This window comes from Rhipicephalus microplus, chromosome X, assembly GCF_043290135.1.
Source record: "Rhipicephalus microplus isolate Deutch F79 chromosome X, USDA_Rmic, whole genome shotgun sequence".
NCBI lineage: Eukaryota > Metazoa > Arthropoda > Arachnida > Ixodida > Ixodidae > Rhipicephalus > Rhipicephalus microplus.
This window is the reverse complement of record NC_134710.1, coordinates 12,428,265-12,445,364: the sequence shown is the minus strand read 5'-3', so window position 1 is coordinate 12,445,364 and position 17,100 is coordinate 12,428,265. Positions and strand designations below refer to the sequence as shown.

Below are 17,100 nucleotides of genomic sequence, written 5' to 3'. Positions count from 1 at the left end.
GCTGCTCCTAAATGCTCCAAAACAAAAATTTTGCTGCTCTAAAAATTGCTCCAAATCAGAAGTACTCAGTAGCATCACTGCAGGGTTCAGCGTCTATGTGATCATGTTCTTGTTTCAAGTGTATTGTACTTGTTCTCAATTGAAATCCTGAATTTCTCTGCCTTTAAAGTGGCCATGACATCCAATTTTCGCTCATAATATGTGTTATGAGGGCTAATCCTTAGGTTTTCACAAACAAGCTTGCAAAATTTCAGCGCATTTGGTCTAGAACTTACTATGTAATGAGCATTTTTAAAACACTCGAGCAGCCCAACAGTCTGGCAACACTGGTGCACTCACGTGCTGTGACATAACAAGCTGCTTACTTGCAAGCGTCTGTATTCCAACCAACAATCTTGTTTTCTGGTCAGCGGTGCGTACAGAGGAGCTATTAGAGCTTGTTTGAATTGTGATTCAGAAGTGAACGATTTGCAGCGGCTCAAATTTAGGTAAAGGACTATGGCTTCACTCAATGATGCACATGATGTCACACACGTCATGTCAAAATGGTGGTCGTTGGCAATGGTTGGGGCTTATGGCCGTCGAATTCTAGGTGTCATGACTCATTTCCCAATGAAATATTTTTTAAAAGTCCATTTTTCATATATGTAGAATAGACCGTCTACTTCTATTTTTTGCTGAAAACAGAAATTTGATGGCTAATCGTGTCATGGCCCCCTTAACTTGTATAAATCTAAGTTGGCCTATTTTTAGCAAATAATTTTGTTCTGTCTCTCAATAGGATGTGTGTGATCTTTGCCTTCACCAGCTTGTAATCAAACGCTCCTCTCTTGCTTACTGCTTCTATATGCTGTATTACACTTGGATCCCTGCACATAATATATTTAAAGCTGTTCTGTATGTGAAGACTGTTTCGTTTTGTGAATTACAGTAACATCTCTCCTCTACTAAGCCTAAAATCTATATCACATTTCCTGATTGCTTCTCTTTTCTGCTTTGTTCCTACATTGAAATCACCCATTACTATAATGTTCTGGGTTTTTGTCTTTTTCATCGCTAATTCTGCTTAATATTACTCAATATTCTTGTCAATATTATACTTTCTTGTCATCAAGGCTGGACGTTGGAGAGCAACTTTTATTTACTTTCAGTTTATATTTCCTGTTTAGCTTTAACTTGACGTCTGCTGCCCTTTCATTGAGGCTGTAGTATTCCTCAACGTTGTCATTTCATACCATTGAAAAGATACAAAAGTTGATGGTGCAGCAGCTTCTCATTGTTATAACCGATATATTGTTAGAACTGGTAAAATGTGTGTTTGTGTGTGTTTAGTACTACTAGTAGTTGTAGTAGTAGTACATAGCATAAACACATACTAGTACTAGTAGTAGTAGTAGTACGTGGCATAAATACACACTACTAGTATTAGTAGTATTCTTCATCTTAGTCTTAATAAAGAGACCAGGAAACTGAGAGATGAACTGACTGAAAGTTTACTGCGAGATGAACATAACTGAAGAATTCAAGTAGGAAACCAATCATGCTTGAGAAAGTTGTTCTGTTAAAGCAGTAGTTTCACTTAAGAGATTTCAGTTTACTGAGAGTCTACCATGTGTGTGTATGTACACACGCATGCACGCACACCGTATATACTCGCATAATAGGCGCACTTTTTAATCCGTCTCGAAGTTAGGGGTGCGCCGATTACGCAGAGTAAACTTTTCGAAAATCTGCACATTTGTCAAGTAAAAGGTGACTTTATTGTTTAGCAATTAATTCAGCATGAAACAAACACACCTACGTACCTTTTAATGAACAAGCAAGAGCCGTCAACTGCACACACACACGTAAAATTTATTTACACAAAAGTCGTAGGTGTTCCTCCTTTTCTCTATTCGGAGTCAGAGTCGGAGAGCACACATTCATACTCGCCGAGCGGGGATTCGTTTTCAGTGTCTGAATCATCCGCAACCTACAACATGTCATCCTCACACTCGCATCCAGTGTGTTCGAGATACCTGTCTTCTTGAAACTTTTCCTGACGACTTCGTCGGAAATCGCGTGCCACGCTTCCACGATCCAAGCACACAGCATTTCCACTCGCAGCCTCTTAATCCTACCTGATGGAGCCAGCTGATGTTGTCCTCCAGCCATCCTGGTGGTGTACAGTCTTCGAACATGGTCCTTGAAAGGCTTATTCAAGGACACGTCCAAAGGCTGCAGTATCGATGTGAGGCCGCCCGGAATCATTGCCAGATCTATGTGCAGCTCCTTTAGCTCATCTCGTACGCGGTCTACTAGGTGCCCACGAAAACTGTGCAAAACAAGCATGGACGGCAACAACAGACCACCCGACCACCGACCCCAGACTGTTTTCACCCAATGTACCATAAGTTCTATGCTCATCCAGCCTTTTTACTGGACTCTGACATAGATGCCTTGAAGGAAGTTTGCCTTTGGGAGCGTCTTAGGTTTAAAGATAACGTAAGGCGGTAGCTTGCGCCCATCCGCTGTCACCGCCAGCATTACGGTGCATTGTTGTTTATTGGCGCTAAACGTTCTGATGATGACGCTCCGTGCACCTTTCTCCTTCACTGTCGTGTTCTGCGGCATATTAAAGCAAAGGGGGGGTTTGATAATCGTTGCCGATCTGGTACAAAATGAAGTCCTGTCGTCGGATCTTTATAACGAAACGGTGGAAGTCCACCATTTAGTCCTCATATGCTGCGGGCAAGCTATGGCACAAGGTGGTCCACCTTCGCAGTGCAAAGCCATGGCGCTGCATGAAATGAGTTGTCCGTCTGGAGCTGGCTTCGAGCTCTTTTGCTTCGATGTGCTGCGCTCGGGCTATTCTGCGCGCCTCAGTCTGCACAATATCCAATGACACAGCACAGCCGTCTTCTCGTAGCTCCCGTATATGTCGGACCAGTTGCTCTTCAACGTTTGGATACCTGGCAGTCTTGGCACCGCAGAAAGCCCGTCCTGTCTTCTTCGTTGCCTTAAGTTTTCCTTCTTGATCCCTCCAGTACCGAATACTGGTTTCTCCAACACCGAATGCCTGCTTGCAGCCCGGTTGCTGTGCTTCAGTGCATACTGCACTGCCTTCAGGTTAAATCCAGCCGTGTAGCTTATGTACTTCCCTATGGTGGAACCAAAGAATACACAATCACAACGTACGCACAGCACTTGCAAAATGGCATTTCTTTTTCTCTGATGGTGGTGATGGCGATCGAGCCCCCGGCATTGTACACGTGACCTCCAAGGAGAGCGGCGATTTGGGAGTATCAATAATTGATGGTACAGCATTTATTTTATTTTTTTTGCTCATGGACGTTTTTTTTTTTTTCCAAGTTTCATTTCGACAAAGACGTTGGTTAGAGCGTTGCACTTCGAATTTTTTTTTATTTGCTCGTCGATTTGCCTTCTTTTTTTCTTCAGGGTACGGGGACCACCACGTTACCGCTGGGGGGCAGAATCATTTCTGATCATGGCCAAGTTCGGGGGGCGTCTATTATGCGCAGAATTGAAACAATCGAATTTTTCGTGACCAAACTACGGGTGCGCCTATTATGTGAGTGCGCCGATTATGCGAGTAAATAGGGTATATATATATATAGGGTATCATTATCATCAGCCTGACTGCGGTGCTCACTGCAAGGCAAAAGCCTCTCCCATGATCTGTGAACCAGGTCTTGTGCTTTCTGTTTCTATTTTGTACCTGCAAACATTTTAATCTCATTGGCCTACCTAACTTTTTCTCTCCCCCTCGCATGTTTGCCTTCTCTGGGAATCCAGTCAGCTACCCTTAATGACCAGCGGTTATCTTGCCTACGTGCTACGTGCCCGGCCCATGTCCATTTCTTCTTCAATTGAATATGATATTCTTAACCCGGGTTTGTTCTCTGACCCACTGTGCTCTCTTCTGGTCTCTTAAGGTTACTCCTATCATTTCCTTTCCATCGCTCGCTGCGTCGTTCTCAATTTAAACTGAACCCTCTTTGTAAGCCTCCAGGTTTTTGTACCGTAAGTATCTACGGTATAGTGCCTAGAATATACTGGCTAGTGAGCCGTCCGCGGCCTTCTAGCTGGCACCAGATTGGATGAATGCCAGTACTGCCGCGGCGTCGCCCGCTTCTCGTAGCCCACCGTGTTTTTCCAGCATTGGCGAGCATGCCATTGCAGGTTTCGTTTTTATCAAATCGCACCGGTTATTCTGTTCTCCTGTTAAAGCGTGACCAGTGGTTTAAGCCTTTGTTTTAATAAAAATACGCTTACTGAGAGTTTTGCCCTTCGGTGCAAAGCGTGAAGTTGTCAGGCTCATCGAGCGTCGAACTGCGGCAGCTGGTTTAACGCAAGCAAAGGGAAAATTTTACTTGTATTGTAATGCCGCGTGCAGCATTTTTTTGTGAAACGAACTTATGCTGTTTTGTTTCAATGAAATACATTAATGCGGGTGTATGTATAAGCGCGCCGGTAAGATTTTGTCTAGAGCAGTATGTGGGGCAGTAGCCGTTAACACCAATGCACTAAAGACTTCTAGTCACCTTACCCCAGCTTGTGTGATTAGGCGCTTAGCCATGTCGCTGATGACGGAGACTGAAAGAAGTGAGACAGCCCCCCTTTTCCTCTTCTACTAAATAGCCACTTATATATTTATTTATTTCTTTTATTTATTACATACTGCAGACCCTTAGGTCCAAGCAGGTGGGCAGTTACAAGGGGACATAGTCGAACAATAAGTGGCATAAAGATTGTTTGGGGTGAGTGTTTCATACACTCATAGTGAACACAAGGAGCGACATAGCAAATTATTTCATAATAACGCATGTACCGGACAAAGGAAAAAAAAACACCACAAATTCATACTTCATATGATGTGCGATTAAAGTAAAAATAAATACATAACAAATACAAAACAATAAACACAATTATTTTCACCGTTCAAGCCAAGAAAGCAATGAATACATAAGTATGCAATAAGTACAGCACATACAAGATGAAAAAGAAAATGAAAAGAAAATAAAAACGCTGTAATAAAAGATCGGAAACCTGAATTTTCAGGACAATGCTATTTAGAGCGAAGGAGAAATAGATTCTCTGAGGATGCCTGAGTTGTTCCATTCCAATCTGAGACCGTGCGTGGAAAATATGAGAACTTATAAGCATCTGTCCTGCAGAAATAGGGTGTTAGAGATTTGGCGTGATGATGCCTTGTGGGTCTGATTGATAACGATTTCAGGTACGGCGATGGGTCAATCGCAAGTTTGTGGTTCAGAAGAAGAGAAAGAAGGTCAAGTCTTATCTGTTTTCGACGTGTGCTAAGAAGGGAAATGCCATTGACCTTCATTAATTCAGAAGGAGAGTCGACTCGTGAGAACTTGTTAAAAATGAACCGGACGGCTTTCCTTTGTATTCTTTCCAGGCAGTTGATGTTAGTTTGAGTGTATGGGTCCCATACTGCACTCGCGTATTCTAATTTAGGTCTTATTAAAGAATAATAGGCCAGTAATTTAACATTGCTGGGGCATTACGAATCTTATGTTTTACAAAGCAAAGTTTTCTGAATGCAGAGGAGGAAATAATATTTATATGTTTATTGCATGATAAGGTAGTTGTTATTGTAACACCTAAGTATTTAAAGCTATCGACTTGCCTAAGTGGCGAAGAACCAAGCTGGTAAGTAAAAGACAGGGGTGCCTTTTTACGCGTTATAGGGAGCAGTATGGTTTTATCGGCGTTCAAAACCATGCCCCATTTTTCGCACCACTGCAATACGTTATTTAAATTGCTATTTAACTCAACCTGATCATCAAGATGAAAAATTTCTTTGAATAATACGCAGTCATCTGCAAATAATCGAATTTGAACACCAAGGCTTACTACGCTAACAATATCATTAATATAAACCAAGAAAAGCAGGGGGCCAGGGACACTGCCTTGTGGCACCCCTGAAGTGACTGCCAAACTTTCAGAACGTTCACCTCCAATGTCAATATATTGGTTCCTGTTAGTCAGGTAAGCAGAAATCCATCTGATGAAGTGTTCAGGGACGCCAAGAATTCTTAACTTTATGATTAGTTTATTGTGCGGAACTTTGTCAAAAGCTTTACTAAAATCAAGAAATATTACATCTACTTGGCCATTAGAATCAAGAGATGAAGCGAATGAGTGAACTACTGTTATTAGTTGGGTTATCGTTGAATACCCTTTTCGAAAGCCATGCTGATGTTCTGTTAGTGCAGCATTATTTTCTAGAAATCCACGAACACAGTTGGCTATAATATGTCCCACAAGTTTGCAGCATTGAAATGTCAGTGAAATAGGACAATAATTTTGTATAAGTGTCCTGTCACCTTTCTTGAACACAGGAACAACCCGGGCTGTTTTCCAATCAATAGGCAGTTGTGCAGTGATGACTGAGACACGAAACAAGATTACAAAAAACTTTGCAAGAAGCTCGGCATATCGTTTGAGAAATATGTTAGGGATTTCATCGGGACCAGAAGAACTCTTAGTTTTCAAGTTAAGAAGCATATTAAATACCCCAGCATACGATACAAAACTCATATTTAATTGTTTGGAGAATGTGCCGTCACACGCGCATACAGTTGCGCTAGAGAATACATCTTGAAAATAGTTGTTGAAGTGTTGAGCAATCTCACTCTTATCTGTCACCGGCTTCCCGTCAACTGATATTTGAGTAACTGGTTTCTTGCTATCTTTTATGTAGTGCCAAAACTTATCAGGCTCATTTTTTATGAAGTTAGGAAGCGATATTTCGAAATAATAATCTTTTGCTGTGCGAAGTGCACAAGCGAGGTCATCTTGCATCTGCCTTATTTTGTCATTCTGCACATGTTTCTTTTTATATCTATTTATTCTGCGTTTTAGTTGAATGATTTTCCGATTCATCCAAGGCGTTTATTTTTTTAACTTTCTTCAGTTTATTAGGGACGAAATTATCCAGGCAATAGTGACACGTGTCTTTGAACTTGTTCCAAAGTAATTGAGCGTTGTTGCCCTCGAAATCAATCAAACAGTTTTGCAAGTAATTGATAATGCTTGGGTCATTGGTGTCGTGTTGCGCCCTAGCGAAAGGCCATGCGCATCCGGGCCGGCCGCAGGAGCTGAGAAAGGGACAGAGCCGCTTCCGATGCACGCGAGATAACGTCCAACCTTTATTCCATGCAACCAGCATACATATATAGCAGACACTCATGTGACCAATGACGTCACGTACAAACGACACTTTACAATTGCGGGCGACAGCGCCAGATAACGCGGACACTTGATGCGCCTGGGCGCTATCACCACATCTCCCCTTCTTTAACAATACGCTGACAGTATCAACAAACTTCGCAGCACTGCCAGCGAAAGAACACTTTGCAGAAACAAAAAATGCGCAAGAACAATACAGTCAATTACTGAACCCGTAGCGGTCCGGCCGTCGAACAAGACGACCAGATCGCGTTCGGTATTCAGGAAGGTCAGTTCCCGGCAAGGAAGGGCTAGATAGATCGTCAGGCGCCATGCTGTCTGTAACGCGATTAGAATTCTGTTCCGTTTCTACCCGACTATCATCTGCCTGAGGAAAATCATCGCTATCTCCCTCATCCTCACCTTCTTTTGGCTGTGAAACAAAGCGCACCAAGGATTTCCTGTTTCTTTCTAGAACTACACCAGAGGAAGTTCTAACCACATACGACCTCGGCCGCTCAGCAAGTCGCAAGACTTGCGCTTTTGCTTTGCAGTCCGTCACCCAGACTTCCGCGCCCGGTTCGAGTGCTCGCAACGAAGTAGCCCTACGACGAAGGTTGAAGTTCCTATGCTGCCGCTGTCGGGCGGTCGTATCATGGCTTCTGAACTTTCTCAGGTTCACCGTCTGAGGCAGAAGGCTTGTGGGATGGACAGGCACCGTTGTGCGTAGCCGCCTGCCCATTAGAAGTTCTGCAGGGCTTTTCCCAAGTGGCCCCGGAGTGTCCCTGTACGCTAGGAGAGAAAGATATGGGTCCTTCGCTTTTGTAATGAGACCTTTGATTGTCTGGATCATCCTCTCTACTTCACCATTTGCCTGGGGGTACCTTGGGCTAGACGTCACAGCGCGAAACCCGTAGTTGCGAGCGAACAACTTGTATTCCTGCGACACAAACTGCGCTCCATTATCAGACATAACTTCTGGTACGCCATGTCTTGCAAAGAAACTTTTAAGGTGCGTAATGATAGTGGCACTCGTTGTAGATGATAACAAAGCAATCTCTGGATACCTAGAAAAATAATCTACGACTACCAAATACCATTTTCCTTGAACATGGCAGAGATCAGCTCCTAGTTTTTGCCAAGGACGCTGTGGAGTGGTTGTCGGGATCATTGGTTCTGGCTTTTGGTGTCTGTGCTCGGCGCATACGCGGCAATCGGTAACCAAAGCTTTCAGCTGGTAACTCAACCCCGGCCACCATACCGACTCTTTGGTTCGAGCTCTGCATTTTTCGATTCCCAGGTGACTCTCATGCAAGCGTATCAAGACCTCTGCGCGTAATTTTCGAGGAATCACTAACCTCATACCTTTAAGTAGCACGCCTTCAGCAACTGTAAGCGTGGCTCTTTCCTGCCAATATGGACGCAAGACCATCGGAAGAGATGAGAATTTTGGCCACCCTTTCCGGCTGAATTTTACGAGTGCTTGACAAACTTCGTCAGCGGCTTGTTCTGCTTTCACTCTCTCAAAGAGGCTGGCCTCAACCGCGTTTGACAAGCATCCTGAAACGTGCTTGCTGACGTCACTAATAGACAGTGCATTATCAGTTTCTTTTCCCCGAATCGGGGCCCTCGACAACACATCTGCAGTAACTAAGCTCTTGCCCGGGACATGCACGACTTCATAGCTGAACCGCATGAGCCTCATGCGAAAACGCTGAATGCGAGGTGGTAAAACATCTAAAGGAGATTTTCCCAGCAAGGTTACAAGAGGTTTGTGGTCGGTTTCACACACAATTTCAAGACCTTTGATGTACCCTTTGAATCGTTCTGCCGCCCACGTCATTGCTAGTGCTTCTTTTTCAATCTGGGAATATCTGGTTTCGGCAGGCGTCAACGATCGCGATGCAAAGGCAACGGGTCGTTTTTCGTTGTTTGGTTGAACTTGCATCAGTACCGCCCCCAAACCGAATGATGACGCATCGGCGGAAAGAATCGTAGGGTACTTTGCATCATAGTTAGCCATGACACGCGCCGAACCGATAACGTCTTTAACATATGACAGCGCTTGCTCTTGGGCTGGTGCCCACGTCCATTCGGAACTCTTCAAAAGCAAGTGACGTAACGGCGCCGTTTTTGAAGCCAAATCTGGTATGAATCTTGCCAGATGATTAGTCATACCGAGCAGCCGTCGAACGTCAGACACGTTATTTGGCGTCGGCAGTTCTTTGATGGCCCGGACCTTTTCAGGGTCCGGCCTGATTCCATCTCGACTTAGAACACAACCAAGAAACTTTATCTCGGTTACTCCAAAACAACACTTTTCTTTGTTTAGCGTAACACCAGCACTCATGAGACGGTCTAAAGTAAGACGCAGACGCTCATCATGTTGAGCTTTGTTGCAGCCATAAATGAGCACATCATCCATCATGTTTACCACGCCTGGGATTCCTTGCAGAGTCTGCGACATTTTCTTTTGAAAAAACTCAGGTGCTGACGTTATTCCAAACGGTAGCCTCTGAAAACAGTATCGCCCAAATGGCGTAATGAAGGTAGTCAACAATTGGCTTTCCGGCGACAACTTGATCTGATAAAATCCAGAATTAGCGTCTAGCTTCGAAAAAACCGATGTTCCACTTAACAGACCAAGGCTATCTTCAACCGTTGGCATAACATAGCGCTCGCGAAGTACACTTTTATTTAGTTGCGTCAAGTCAACGCAAATACTAACGTCTCCAGAAGGTTTGAGTACTGGTGCAATACCTGCGCACCATTCTGTTGGTTCGTCTACTTTGCGGATTACGTCATCTCGCTCCATACGCTCGAGCTCCTGCTTCACTCGGTCCCGCAGGGGTAAGGCAATGCGACGCGCAACCGGAATAGCAAAGGGTACCGAGTTCGGCTTCAGTCTGATATTGTATTCCCCTTTCATAGCTCCCAGACTACCGAAAAGCTGAGGGTAGGAAGCTTCGATGGCTGTTGCGCTACTGACCGAGTCAGCGAACTTGATCAGCTCAAGGGCTTCGAGCGCTGCGAGACCCAAAAGTATCGAGCGACAAGCCCAACAGTTTGTCGGACAATGCGTTGTCTCCACTGTATAGTGGCAAGAAATTTTCCGAGAACATGCAGTGGCTCATTCGCAGGGCCTGTTAAGGTTATGTCGCACTTGTCTAATTTGGTAGGCAATCCCGGAAATGTTGAGGGTACAACGGACACTTCTGCACCCGAGTCAAGTTTAGCGAACACCGGAGTGCCGTTAATGATAACTTGAGCATACCGAGAATTGGAGTGCTCCCCATTTACCGCGCCTACGAAATACGCCCCTTTTTCCATATGGAGAGAAGAAATCTGTACCTTCTTTCGCTCGCCTGCAGCCTTTTTCCGACACACCACTGCAAAATGTCTGGAACAACCGCAGTAGTTGCATTTCGCAGCTCGTGCCGGGCAGGAGGTCCTCGGGTGCTCTCCTTGACCGCAGTTCGGGCATGAACTGGATGTGAGAGGTCGGTAGGACTGTGGTCTAGTGCGTTGACCTTGTGTGACCGGTGCACTGGTCCTTGACGAGGTGCCGGAACGCTGTCCTGAAGAATTCTTTCGGGGCTCCCGTTGTTTGTTGACCGCGTCCAGGTTGCTGGCTGGCACTGCCGAAGGTTCGTCGCTGGTTTCTCGTAGCTGTTGCTGCTGTCGTTGGACGGTCTCCTTCAAGCGAGCTTTTGCCAAAGCGCTGGCGAGTGTAAGATTTGCATCCATTTTCAGAGACTCCGAGAGCTTGGCATTACTGAGGCCGACTACAAACCGGTCGCGGATCATGGGTTCCTTTTCCTTGTAGTCGCACCAGTCCGCCAGTGTATGCAACGCGGTGATGAATTGGTCGACTGACTCGCCTGGTTGTTGTATGCGTCGGTGAAAACATGCGCTCTCGTAAACGAGGTTCCGTGCGGCCATGAAGTGATCGTCGAACTTTTTTCTGACGACTTCATACTGCTTCTGCTGTTGTTCAGATAGTGTGAAGGTCGAAAAGATCTCTCTCGCTTGCCTGCCCATTGTGTAGAGTAGAGTCCGGACTTGCGCTTCTTCACTTCGCTCATTTAAGCCAGAGGCAAAGCGGTAGTCGTCGAATAGTTGGATCCAGGAGGGCCATTCGGACGCTCGGTCGAAGTCAAACGCTGGCGGAGCTGGAACCGCGAACATGCCGTGAACTGGCTTGACTTCTTTGTCTTCTGACATGGCGCCACTTGACGAAGACTGGTGCAACGCCCCTCGAATATCAGAAGAATCCCACTTCTGACACCATGTCGTGTTGCGCCCTAGCAAAAGGCCATGCGCATCCGGGCCGGCCGCAGGAGCTGAGAAAGGGACAGAGCCGCTTCCGATGCGCGCGAGATAACGTCCAACCTTTATTCCATGCAACCAGCATACATATATAGCAGACACTCATGTGACCAATGACGTCACGTACAAACGACACTTTACAATTACGGGCGACAGCGCCAGATAACGCGGACACTTGACGGGCCTGGGCGCTATCACCACAATTGGCATGAGAAAAGTCCTTAAAAGAACGTGCAGGGACGTGTTTATACTTTTTAAGTGGTTGAAGGGGTAATGATATGCTTACGAGATGGTGATCAGAGAGCCCTGGCTCCACTTCTACAGTGCAATCAGAAAAATCACGACTGATAAACGCCAGGTCTAACACAGAGCTAGATGAAATCTGTACACGAGTTGGTTCATGGACTACCTGCATTAAATTATACCTTAACATAATATCGAACATAATTCTAACGTGTTTATTATATGAGCTACTGGCAGCAATGCCTTGCCAATCTACTCCCGGCAGGTTAAAGTCACCGAGAAGAACAATTTTCTTGACAGTTTTCTGTTCACTTCTCTATCCTTCGTCTCATTCTGCGAGATGTGCTTCGTGTGATGGTGTCATGAATAACCATATTCGCTATTAGTTTGAATGGTATAACCAGTAGTACAGAGCGGTACGAAGCAGGTCCTTTTCGTCGATCGCTCTGGATTTCACACTCCATGTAGAAACACGACAGCCGCTCACTCACCCTTTGTCGACATGAACAACAAACGCAACCCGGTAATAACACTGAAAATACGAACACGAAAATCCACACAGCCACTACAAATCGGCTGTGCAGAGCAGACGACATACACTGTCGGCACCCTCCCACTTTGCAGCGCTTCCCGCGGCCACCATGGGCATCTATCCAAATTGGTGCCACCTTTTTCCATTGAAAAGAGCTGGCAAACGGCACACCAGCCAGTATATTCTAGGCACTATAGTATTGGCGAAATGCAGCTGTTTTATACCTTCCTTTTGAGGGCTAGTTGTGGATTACCATTCACGATTTGAGAATGCTTGCCGAATGAGACCCACCCAATTCTTATTCTTGTAGTTACTTCGCTCTGATGGTTCGGCTCCACTGTTACTACCTGTAATAAATAGACATATTCCTTTACGGCTTCCAACGACTCTCCACTTATCACAAAGTGCTGTTTTCTGGCAAGACTTGCACATCACTTTAGTTTTATGCGTATCAATTTTCAGGCCTACTTTTCTGTTTTGCTTGTTCAGTTTTCATGAGCTGTAATTCGTCCCTTGAGTTACTCATCAAAGCAATGTGATGATATCAAGTCACAGCTTTGTCGCAAAGGCGAAGCAATGAACGCGACAGCAACAAATTGGAAAGTCGTGTGCAGAATGGCCAGCAGATCAAAATGTGCTCCACATTTCTCACGCACAAATAACGCAGGAAATGTATTCACAGGTACAGATGTACGCGAATAAGCGCCTCAGTTGTTACTTCACTCTGTCTGAAAAGCGCACCCTTTTCTTAAACGGAGACTGTGCAACGATTGCAGTGACCTTTGTGCGCCCGGTAACTATAACAGAATTGTTCTGGTGAAATCTAAAGGCCAGTCAAGGCGTACGATTCTACCTACCGCGAGATAAGGGCGCGTGAGTGAGCATCCATCCTTCTCCGCACCGCGAGGCAAAGTACGCGTGGAAGATGAGAGCGCTCGTGGCCTCGTCATGACGATTTGGCGATGCGCGCTGATTGCGCCATTTTGCTGGTTATGCTGCAAACACGATAGTTCCTCCCAAAATGGTCTTGAACAGCGGCAAGTGGTAGATATAGATAGCTTGCCGTTTGAACGTTCAAGGAGGTGCTCTGGCTCAATAGTTAACACCTCGCATTCACGACGCAGAGGTCCCACGTTCTGTTCTGCGCGCCAGAGTCTTTATTTTTCGATTATTTTTCTTTCTTGTATCTACATATATATATATATACGTATACATATATGGTGAGTGATGCCGACGTCGGCGGCAAAATTTCGCGGAGAGTGTCTATATAATTGCTATCGCAATAATACATACTGCGGACACATGGTCCATGCAGGGTAAGTAAAACATATCAAAAAGTAAAACAATCTTGTTTAGTTGAACTATACAGTCTTTAGCATACAACTAAAAAAAGAACCAGAAAAATAAAACACATTTTAAGTCACCCGCCTATATATATAAATTCTTGGTGTGTGGTTGCCTATCAGCATTCCATATTAACTGCAAACAACAGGAACTCCATACTTACTACAAATTAAAAAAAAATTGAATTAACAGTTGTGTCTGAATTCAAAAATCTGCTCCGAAACTCCCCTTTTATTGGTCCAAAGCTACTTATTACTTCTCGTTGAGCTGCTTCAAAAGACTGAAGCCCGCTTTTACCCCTGAGCAGCTCATAAGGTAGATTGACAAAATAAATTTTTCAAGCCTGTGAAATAGATAAAATCAATGTTAAGTTTGTCAGCACGTTATCCTTGTCACAGCCAGATAAGGAAATTAGATTTCTCGATTCTTTAGCCTAGTTAGGTGTCAATTGGTTGTGATTGCGGCAAAACGTGTGCGTTTAGGTTCAGGTTTTTGTTTCTTGTTTTGTTTTCACCTACTCGCACGGGGGAAGGGGTCAAAAGTTCCCCAGCCACTATCCCGAGTATTTTTGTGAAAGCGTGGCTTTGGAACTTTTGACCAGAACTGTATATATACGTGTCATGGGCTCATAAAAATAAATGCTTCCAGTCGAAAATCAGTGCTGTGTGCATGCATGTGTTGGTCCGTGTTTTTCTCCGTGTTCAATCGTGCTACTCAAGCTTATTATGATAAACCAACGCGCCAATACATTTTAGCCATCTTTCTTATGTTTGAAGCTAACTGTAGGTTTTTTCAATTGGTGTAATATTTTAAATACTAAGGATTAACATTTTAAAAGTGTCTTTTAAAGTGTTTTAAATAATTCTTTTTTGACGTGCACTGGTTTCTCATTGGTTTTTTGAACATGTGTTAAGAGGTTGCTCCTTTTTATTTAAAAAAATTTCTGAGTTTTTGTGACTCTAAGGCCTAAAAGTTTGAGAAATTTGTTGGTAATCGAGAAAGAAGCTGTATTAATTGTGCTTTTTAATGATAATTACTGACACCAATATGCGTGGATGACATTTACTCAATACCTGGGGCTACCTTACATCTAGTAGCCTTTCCTTTTTTTTTTTTTTGTGACAAACTGTTGGATGCAGAAGGAAGTGAAAAATGTTTGTGTTGAAAAACCAACACCTTTTTTTTAAAGACCATTGTTTTGTTCTTTCAACAGTATTGAAGAAGCACTTCTACTCAACGAGTGTTTGCAGCTGTGTTACCATCGAGCCGTACGGCATCAGCTCTTCCTAGTTTACCCAAAAAGGATATTTATAGTGGACACTGAAGTGCAACAGGTTTGTAGTCACTGTATTTTGACTTTCAGAAAAACTCCAAGATTGTGTAAATTCAGGGGTGCAACATCTACGCCACTTTGATACATTACCCCATTGTTGGGCCAAGCTGTGCCAAAATCACGAAATTTTCTGAAATTGTGCCACATTGCACCATAATGCCCAACCAGTCTCAATATTATCTCAGGTGCACTGATTTTGGCGAGAAATGCAGGCCACATTGGCCACCTGCTCTTTGCGTCGTCAATCAAACCAAGCGTGCAGACGGTATATACTTGTTAGGTGAGGAGACTCACGAGATGCGATCAATCTGGCAAAGTACTGCAGTAAAAAACGCCGCGCTTTCATCGGTCTGTTGACCACTGTCGATACATGGCAGGACAATGGAAGTTCAAACTAAAAAAGAAGAAATGCGTTGCCATAGCCATCAACGCAGAATATGAATATGAATTTTCTTCAAACACTGTTATGGCATGTTAGAGAATGTATGCTACATTTTCTGCACGAACGACGTCAACGTGCTGCGAGCGCTTTCATTGCCAGCCACCACGTTGGTTGCCATAGCAGCGGCACATGAAAGAAACATTTTTCTGGCTTGAAGTTGTGTCGTCCGGATAATAGATATCCCGCGCTGGGACAACAGGCACGTACCATTGTTACTTTATCTGGTCGCACGTGTCTTGCAAGCGAGCCAAAAAGTTATGCCTTAAACCTAACCCCACTGTGGAAAAAAAAAAAAAAAACGTGTGGGCGGAATTCTGAAGAGGTGAGGGGAAGTGTCGCAGTTCGAATTCGAATATTGCTTGGCCATGTTCTAATCGACGCAGAATGCTGCTTAGAGGGGCCGTGAAACATTTTTTTGAGTAACCATTGTAAGTAACCACTTTTTCAGTAACCAGCTTATTGCCTCATGAACTCGATGCCGCAAAAATTTGAAGAATCCATCCAGTGCGAGTGGAGTTCTAAATATTTGTCGGATGCTGGCATTCTCTCTTCTCTTGTCCCAACGAAAGCGCTGGAAGCTAAGCAGGGAGGGATGGCAGGGCAATGAAAATACGTCACCCACGCCTTGTGACCTTGAGCACTTTGTTTTCTTTCTTTTTTTCTTCGAACGTGCGGCTTCTTCAGTGTGATTGCGTGCGTACGCATAGACAAGTCGTGGCCTCCCGTGGCGGTCTCTCTAACGACTAAGCGCGCTATGTTCTAACGAGCCAATGGCTAATAGGTGGGCTTTTTACGAGTGATTCTTGAGCGCCTTCCGTCACTTGTCAAGTGAAGAGAAAGCAATTTTTAGCTGACTTTGATAATTTATTGTGAACTCCAGGCCATGTGCTGTGATATAATGTTTGGCTCGCGCTTTGTCGGGAGCCTCTACTACCAATTGCGTTTTTTGACCATGCTTAAAAAGTGTTGCAGGGCCCCTTTAAGCCACCTTCGCCAAAGTACACTGGTGTCCCGCAAAAAAGTGTATTTTAATTTGAAAGGGGCTGTTAGCGCTAGTCACGGGACACAGCACAATTACTCATGCCTGTACGCGCCGCATAATTGTGAGTACTAGTATCATCACTGGCATCTAAAAACAGTTACTGGCAATCATTTGGAGTAGCGAATGACATTTCTATTGCTCTAAATAATAAAAAAAAACTTTTTAATCGCAAGGTTGCTAGCTTGGCAAAGCCACATTTGAATTCGCAGAATCTGTCAAAGGATTCGACAGGTGTGGCAAATGCTAATGTGGATTTTATTTTTTGCTCAGTGGGATGACTCAGAATACTACTTCAATTGAAATAACACAGCTCATATTCACTTTGCACGATCTGGGTGGGTTGAATGCTTTGTACATATATTTTTTCTCTAAATGTATGTCATCTTTTTTTTATACTGCTCCAAACTAAGTTTTTCATGATGAACATTTTCTCTTTTTTTTTGTGTAACCTGCTCCAAATTGGGATTTTAGTGCTCCAGGAGTGACATTTTGTTGGTCTATAAGTTGCTCCAAATTATATTTTGGCTGTTGCACTCTGTAAGTGTTACTACCTAAAAGCATTACAGTAGATCCCTGTTAATTTGATCATTTTCAGTTACCATATATATTTGCCTAATGAATACACTTTTTTTTTCAGA

At 44.1% G+C, this 17,100-nt stretch overlaps 1 protein-coding gene across 1 annotated transcript in view; it reads left to right on the top strand.

Moving 5' to 3' along the window:
- The window catches only part of LOC119175662 (WD repeat-containing protein 11), a 243,095-nt gene that overhangs the window by 27,759 nt on the left and 198,236 nt on the right, over positions 1-17,100 (top strand). The window contains exon 7 of the mRNA XM_037426591.2: positions 14,859-14,979. Coding sequence (XP_037282488.2) covers positions 14,859-14,979 — 121 coding nt within the window. The remainder of the gene's footprint in view (positions 1-14,858; positions 14,980-17,100) is intronic.